At 44.5% G+C, this 7,405-nt stretch overlaps 2 protein-coding genes across 2 annotated transcripts; both read left to right on the top strand.

Moving 5' to 3' along the window:
* Positions 1-3: 3 nt before the first annotated feature.
* Positions 4-4,388, top strand: CSUI_004877 (uncharacterized protein; the record flags this gene model as incomplete). The annotated part of the gene is made up of 1 exon (XM_068065058.1): positions 4-4,388. A coding segment is annotated over one exon (2,595 nt), but the record flags the coding sequence as incomplete, so codon positions are not given.
* Positions 4,389-4,552: 164 nt separating this feature from the next.
* On the top strand, positions 4,553-7,379 carry CSUI_004876 (uncharacterized protein). The gene has a single exon (XM_068065057.1). It carries the CDS (start codon positions 6,650-6,652, stop codon positions 6,881-6,883), a length of 234 nt encoding a protein of 77 aa, XP_067922965.1. The 5' UTR covers positions 4,553-6,649; the 3' UTR covers positions 6,884-7,379.
* The last annotated feature ends 26 nt before the right edge of the window (positions 7,380-7,405 follow it).

Genomic DNA, 7,405 nt, shown 5'->3' with positions numbered 1-7,405 from the left:
GAAGAAGAAGAGAGGAAGAAAGAAGAAAAGCAAACCAAAGGGAGTAGAGAAGATACGGCTGTCCATTCAATACTTGTTCATACTTCTTCTTCTTCTCATGTAGAAGAAAGAGTAAATCTTCCTTCCCCTTCTTCTTCTATCTCTCCTTCTTCTTCTCTTCTTTCTATCTCTCCATCTCGACGAAAAGATTCTTCTTCTTCTCTCGATCCCTCGTTACCGTCACACTCATCCTCCCCCCGACAACTGCCTCAAGAGGAAGAAAAAGAAGAGGAAGAAGCAAAGGTAGAAGAAGAAGAAAGTAAACAAGTGGAGCCGCAGGGTGGAGAAAAAGAAGAAGGAGATAAGAGGAAGAAGGAAAATGAAGAAGAAGAAGAAAGAGAACAAGAAGAGACAGAAGTTGAAAGAAAAGAAGAAGATGGGCAGAGGAATGATAAAGAAGAAGAAGAAGAAGAACAAGAAAAGACAGGTGAGAGACTGGGAGATGGAGATGAGAATGAGACCATAAATGACAACTCTTCTCTCTCTTCTTCTTCCGATCAACTTCTTCTTTCAGCAGGTGAAGGATCTCCAGCAGATCTTCTTCAAGCGCACTTTTCAGACATTCCTCATGACACCCCAGAGAAAGATCAACAAGAAGAAGAAGATCAAGAAGATGATAAGATTACGGATGATAGAAGTAAGAGGGATAGTAACGATACAACGCCTTTTTCGTCTCAGTTGTCTTTCTCTTCTTCTTCTTCGAGTCTGCTTTTATCTCCACCTCGCTTCTATCCGGAATCTTCTCCCTTTTCCCAGGAAGTTCAAGAAGACTCTTCACGGCTTGAAGAATCTCTTGGAGAGAGAGACCCTCATGAAAGAAGAGAGGAAGAGGAGAAGGAGGAGAGAAAGAAAGTTGAAAAAGACGAAGAAGAAGAGAAAGAAGGAGAGAAAGATGTGCTTCATCCAGATCAAGGGCCCAGTCAGCATCTTGATCTGTCTTCTTCTTCTTCAAGTCAAGATCTTGTCTCTCTTCCTTCCGATCGCTTCAACTCACCTCGGTCTCATCCCTCTTCCACCTTCAGTTCGCCTGCAACAGCATCGACTCCATCGCTATCTTCTCTTTCTTTTCCCCAAGCCTCTTCATCTCCTTCTTCTTCTATTCTTGAAGAAAGAAGAGATAGCGGCTTTTCTTATTTCAATCATTACAGCAGAGACTTCTCTGTCTTCTCTTCAACGTCGACTTCTCATTCAAGTAACGCGAGTACCTCGGCATCTTTAGATCCCCTTGCTCCCCCTCTCTCAGAAGACCGATTACACCCGATAGGCAGCGAGATCGCCGGAGGTGAAGAAGAAGAAGAAGTTGGGCCACGAGCAGAAGCAATAGAAGCTTCGGTGGAGAGAAAAAGTGAGGAAGAGATCTCCTCGTTACCGGCGTCTTCTTCATCCTGTCCTGTCAATGGAGCGAAGAGTCCGGCGTCGACTATAGTAGATTCTTCTTCTTCGTCTTTTACGTGTTCGTCTAAAGAAGAAGAAGAAGATTCTGTGAGGAGATGTGGAGAAGCTTTAGTATCTGGATATGAAGATGAAGAAGAGAAAGAACAAGATGAAAAGAAAGAAGGAGAAGCAAGTGTCGAGAAGAAAGGGGAAAAGCCGGGTGATGGCGATGACCAGATATCTTCTTCTTCCTCCTCCTCCTCCTCAACCTCGACACGCTCATCGTCATCCTCTTTTCTTTCTTCTTGTTCTCCTTCTTCCTCTATTGTCTCTTCTTCATCTTCTCTCACCTTGTCTTCTTCTCCCCCTCCGTCCTCGCCAAGCATGTCTCTACCTGAGTCATCTTCCTCTCATTCTGTCTCCCCCGTTGTCTCTGCATCTTCTTCTACTTCTTGTACGCCTCAGCCTTCTTCTCACCCTCTTCAGTCTCCTTCGCAATCTCACCTCAGCCCCGGTTCGTCACGAAGGAACTTCTCTTCATCTTCTTCATCTCTTCCAAAGCGATCATCTTCTTACCCTGAACAACCTGCACCTCCATCTGTCTATACATCTCTTTCTTCTTCCTACTCTTCGTCTTCCCCCCATTCTTCTTCTTCATCTTCTCTTTATCCATATAGACCAGACATGTCTTCACGTTTTCCTCCCCATCTCTCCGGTTTCTCTTCTTCTTCTTCATCCTCTCTGTCGAGTCTCTCTGTGCCACCTCATTCTGCGCGGCTCCCCCTTCACGGTCATCTCTATTCTCACCAGCATCCCGCCGTATCTCTTCCTGTCTATCCACCGCCTCTCTCACCTCATTCTCAGTCTCATCTCCCCCCCTCGGCCTCTTCTCCTCGCCCTGATCCCTTCTGGAGCCATTCCCCAGGGTTTTCAACACATGCAGCAAACAGACGAGGAGGAGGAGGAGCGAGTGGAGGAGGAGAAGGAGGAGGAGGAAGAAGAAGAAGAAGTAGGGGCGAAAGTGTAGCTAACTATTCGTATCATCCTTATCATTCGGCAGGCACACCATCATCTTCTTACTATCCTGGGAGACCAGGAGGAGGAGGAGGAGGTGCAGTAAATCCTTATGGGAGTAGCAGTAATAGTAGTACTCCTTACAGTCAGAACATGCCATGGGGGAAGTAGCAAGGATAAGAAGGAGAAGATGACAGGGAGTTAGAGAGAACGGAAAAGAGAGAGAAAAGCAACTAGATGAGGTGTATAGACACGTACAGATGGAGACGAGGGGAGGATAAGACAGCAGAACCTGAGGTCGATTTTACAAGGGCAGAGATTTGTTTTCAATGTAGGGATTTGTATAGTCAGAGGGGCTATGAATGGTGAGAAAATAGAATGAAAGCGATTCCAGAAGGAAGGAGAAGAAAAGGTAGAGAAGATGTTTTTATCATAAACAAGAAGTTCCTGTTGTTGCCACCACAACAGGGCAGGACACCCGAAGCGGTATCGTTGGGTGTATGTACACTCCATCTCGGGTGTATGTACCCCGTCGGGTACATTTATGTGAGGGGTGCCTTCCTGCAGTCTTTTTGATGTGGCGAGAAGAAAGTGTCCTGCTCTTTCACAGAGCAGAACTAGGTCATTCCCGCGTGAAAGCCAGATAAGGGAGATTTGAAATCTAAACAGAGATCAAGACGAAGAATGACGAGAACAGCAGGGAGGGAAGGGAAGAGGGGCGTGCGACTGTCTGTCTTCGCTCTCATGATTTCCGAGGAAATTTCACGGGAAGGCCATTCGACCAAATTACCAAACCTTTCCCGGAGAAGAATGACTCGACACATACATGATCTATGGAGCATATGCTTGCGCATGCATATAGATATATATATATATATATACGGACACATGGTGCGCGTATGTATATAGATATCAATGTGTGTATAGGTGTTCGATATGTGGGGTGTATGTGTATGTATATACGTAGTGTGTATACCCATACACATACAGCTATGGTCTGTAGTGTATATACACGTATGTATGGCATATATATGTCTGTAGTGTAACGAAAGAAACTGCATTTGTTTGTAGTGGATGTGGAGCGTTAAGTATGTAGGGAGTTGAAAGTGGAGTCACCTCGGGGGGGTTTTTCTTTTTCGTGACTTGAGATACCTTCTCTTTTTATGTCTTCTTCTTCTATATGTCGAGTGTACAAGCACAGCAGAGATTCTCTATCTCTCGATTTCTGTGTGTCTGACGCTGTCTTAGTGTTTTGCTTCTCTTTTCATGAAGACTCGCCTAGTTTGAGAAAGAAGATACAAGTATTTTTGGAAGTGACGAAGAAGGCGCCCTCACCTTTCGTCTCTTGTTTTCTTCAGTCCGATGTAAAATAGATCAGAGAATTCAGTGCGTGAGGTGGAAGGGGAGGAATCCTCATAGTGCACATACACCCCGAGCACCTCCTCCATTTGTAGACATCTGTTTTCTGCTGTAAAGAGATATATATACATAGAGGTGATGTGCATAGACACAAGGAGTATATATGTAATGTATATGTATGGATCTACAAGTGAGCCTTCTGTTTATATTGTAGAGAGATATAGATACAGATGCTACTATTTTTTTGTTGTGAGAAGGGAGGATGAGGTGTACGTACACCCGAGGAGGGAGGAATTGGATTGTCTTCATTGTATGTTTTTTTCCACTTGTTGGTATTGTCGAGAGACACTTATTTTTCTTTCTCTCTCTCTCTCCTTTCATCTTCATCAATTTCAACTGAGCTTCTTAACTCTTCGTTTTAGCGCTGTCCTATCCCTCTTTTCTCTTTCTTTCTTTCACGAATAAAGAGAAGGCAAAAGAAGAAGAAGACGAAAGCGAGTTCAAAGTAGGATGTGTAGTGAGAGAGGATGAAAAGAAGAAGAGAAAGAAAAAGAAGAGGAAAGATAAACTTTTAGAGATGTTTCTTTTCTTCTTCATTTGCCTTACAACAGAGGTGCACCCATCCTACCGCTGCCGGAAGCAGGCATGTGTACTTTCATGGCTATCTATACATTCATATATCTATTCAGATACATATATCTATATACTTGTTTATAGAAGTTTAGAGCTATCTATGTCTATACATATATATGTAAACATGGGAAGAGAGAGAAAGAAAGATTTGATAGAACAGAAGACGTCGCCAGACATTTCCTTCATTCACGGAAAAGGAGATGATAATGAGGACCGACACACTGACAGATAGATAGATAGATACATTAAAGATAGATAGATAGATATAGACAATTGAGGAATCTGTCAAGAGTGAGCATAGTGAGACGTGAAGAAGAGAGAGGAGAGAGAAGGCGCGGACCGTCGCGTTGTAGAGTGGAGAATGTGAATTGAAATTTTTCTTTCTTTTGAGCTCCATATTCTCGATATGCTACACGGAAGTTCTTTTCCTCCTTCTGATCTTTTTTGTCTTTCTCTGTTCTCTCGTAGAAAATAAATAAGGAAGTTTCGCTGCTTTTCTTTCATTGTGTCGGTAGAAAAAAGGACATGAAAGTGGAGTTCGGCAGAGAGAAGAGGATCTTCTCTATCAGCTCCCTACATAGGCACATAGGGCAGAGGGAGAGAGACAGGCGGATCGATGCGCATGAAGGAAATCGACTTAGTGAGATAAATGAATGAGAGGAGGCACGATGCGAATGCAAAGAAATCTCCTACAGGGGGAGCGGCTGAAAGGAAAAAAGCGACGCTATTTTCCTATACGTGTGAAGAAAAGAAAGAAGAGAGACAGGCGTGTAAACCTTCAAAGCTCCCCGGAGATGAGATTAGAGCGAATAAGGAGAAGTTGTTTTGATACTTTTTCTTTTTCTTTTTCTTCAATCGACTTCTCTCTTCTCATCACGTCGATGTTCTTCGTGCTTCTGTTGGTGAGCCAGCTCAAGAGAGAAGAAGAAAAGGGCTCTTTCTTCTCTCTCTGTTGAAGCTCTCCACTTCTCAGTCGTACGGCTACGAGCCCCCTTGCGTTCTTCCCCATTGCTGCATATCTCTCTGTCTATCTTTGTGTTGAATGGAAGGTTTACGACTCTAGCAAAGCACTGAACTTGAATAGATTTCCTTCTTTATCATATCATAGAAGACGTCCATGAGCTCCATCTACACATCTACTTTCATTGCGACAGGCTTTCTCTTTCTTATTCTGCAGCATCCTCTGTCTCTACGTCTCACTCGAGTTTTGTCCCTCTCTTATCCTCCGCGATTCCTTCACGTTCCCTCGGGTGTATGTACACCTCAAGAATGAATAGGAACACTTTCTCTAGTCTCTTCACACTTCTCCTCGGCCACCTTGAATCTCTCTCTCCTGTATTTTAGTCTCCCCGCCCCTTTGCCTTCTTCTTTTTCTTCTTTCTCCTTTTCTTCTTTTCTTTGTTAACAACGCCAAGAAAGAGAACGGCTTTAAGCCTAAGCGCAGTCATTACTCGCATTGGTGTTCTTTGCTTCTCCCTCACACCTACACCTCCCTCTCCTCGGTACATCGAGAGAACAAGAGAGAGAGATTGCATGACACCTTGTATCTAATACATGAGATGTTTCTTGGTCGTATTGTATTGAGTTGGGGTGTATGTCGTGTAGACAATCTCTCCCTCTTTGAGAAGCCTGCATATACCTTGCTGTTCTGCTGAAACTCCTTCTTCTTCTCCAGACAGCTCTTCATAGCAACTCCCTTCTCCTTGTCTTTTTATTCTCTTCCTTTCTTCTTCCTCTTCCTCCACTATGGTAGGGTCATTAAGCACATACTTTCTCCACATATTCTGAAGGAGATGTGGCTGGCCTGTCGTATCATCCTCGCCAGCATGTGAATTTCTCTCATTTAAGCTTCTCAATCCCATGAAACCTTCAGAGAGAGGATCGAGTTTTACACTAGTCCTGACTAGGGCAGGAGTCTGTTTGAAAGGAGGCAAAGAAGATTTGGTAGGGGTCTGAGGCTCTAGGGAGGAATCGAAGTATCCTTGGTCAGTAGCTTCATGCAAGACTTGCCGTAGAGCTCTTATGCCTGTTTCATGACAAAGAAGACTCCGAATATAAGCCGAGAGATCAGAATCGATTCTCTCGTGCATATAGATACGTTTCATCAAGGGAATCCCATCTTTTCTTTCTTGCTCTGGGTGTCCGAGCTGACTATACACCCCTCCCTGGTCGTGGGTGTCTGTACACCCGGGGGGACGGGGTGAGACACGGGGAGATTTCTTGAGTATCGATGACTCCATCATTCTCTTTTCTCCTCCGAATGACGAGGATGCTGAGAAAGGAAAACGGGAAGAAAAAGAAGGCGGAAAAGTCTTGTCATGAGGTAGATAAGATATTGCTTTCCGGCCTCTCTGGCCTTGAGATGGTCTCGCCTGATTTCTTGAGGACGATGAAGGGTAAGATTCGCGAGCTGTCAAACTTCCATATCGATGGTGTGAAGAAGGCCGAGAAGAGACAGGAATAGGCGGACGGACTAGGACCATGATGAAGAGAAAGTTCAGAAGAACAGAGAAGATAAAAAAGAGGAAGAGAGTGAGACAAAAGGGGCCGAAAAAGGGTTGTTAGGGAGCTTCTTGGAAAAGAAGAGAACCCGTAGTCACAGACGTCCGAGATGAAGTCTTCACATTCAGGCTAGCTGTTGATTCCTTCTGCTGCCCATTCGGTTTTTTTCACGTCCTTTGAGAGAAGGAACGAGCAAGGGCGCTCAAGAGGCACACCGCCGCAGGGGAACAGGTAGTTTGATAGCAACAAGCAGACACACGTGTCGTGTCTAGTGAAGCGTGGGGGTCGTCGGAAGCCATATGATGCCGTAGGTGTAGTCGAAGGAAGAGAAAAGAGAGCTACAAATGGTGAATGCTATGTATGGGAGTCGCAAGACACTCGACAAAGAAAGAAAGTCTTCACTTAGAACTGCATTGAGATTCGCATGTATCATACGGTCTCAGTGTGACTGACTGCGGGGGGTATGATACATGCGAATCTCAAT

This window comes from Cystoisospora suis (genome assembly GCF_002600585.1).
Source record: "Cystoisospora suis strain Wien I chromosome Unknown contig_2334, whole genome shotgun sequence".
NCBI lineage: Eukaryota > Apicomplexa > Conoidasida > Eucoccidiorida > Sarcocystidae > Cystoisospora > Cystoisospora suis.
This window is presented reverse-complemented; position numbering and strand designations above follow the sequence as displayed.

Coding starts and splice junctions, on each gene's coding strand:
- CSUI_004876 (XM_068065057.1), top strand. CDS start 6,650: ATGACTCCATCATTCTCTTTTCTCCTCCGAATGACGAGGATGCTGAGA.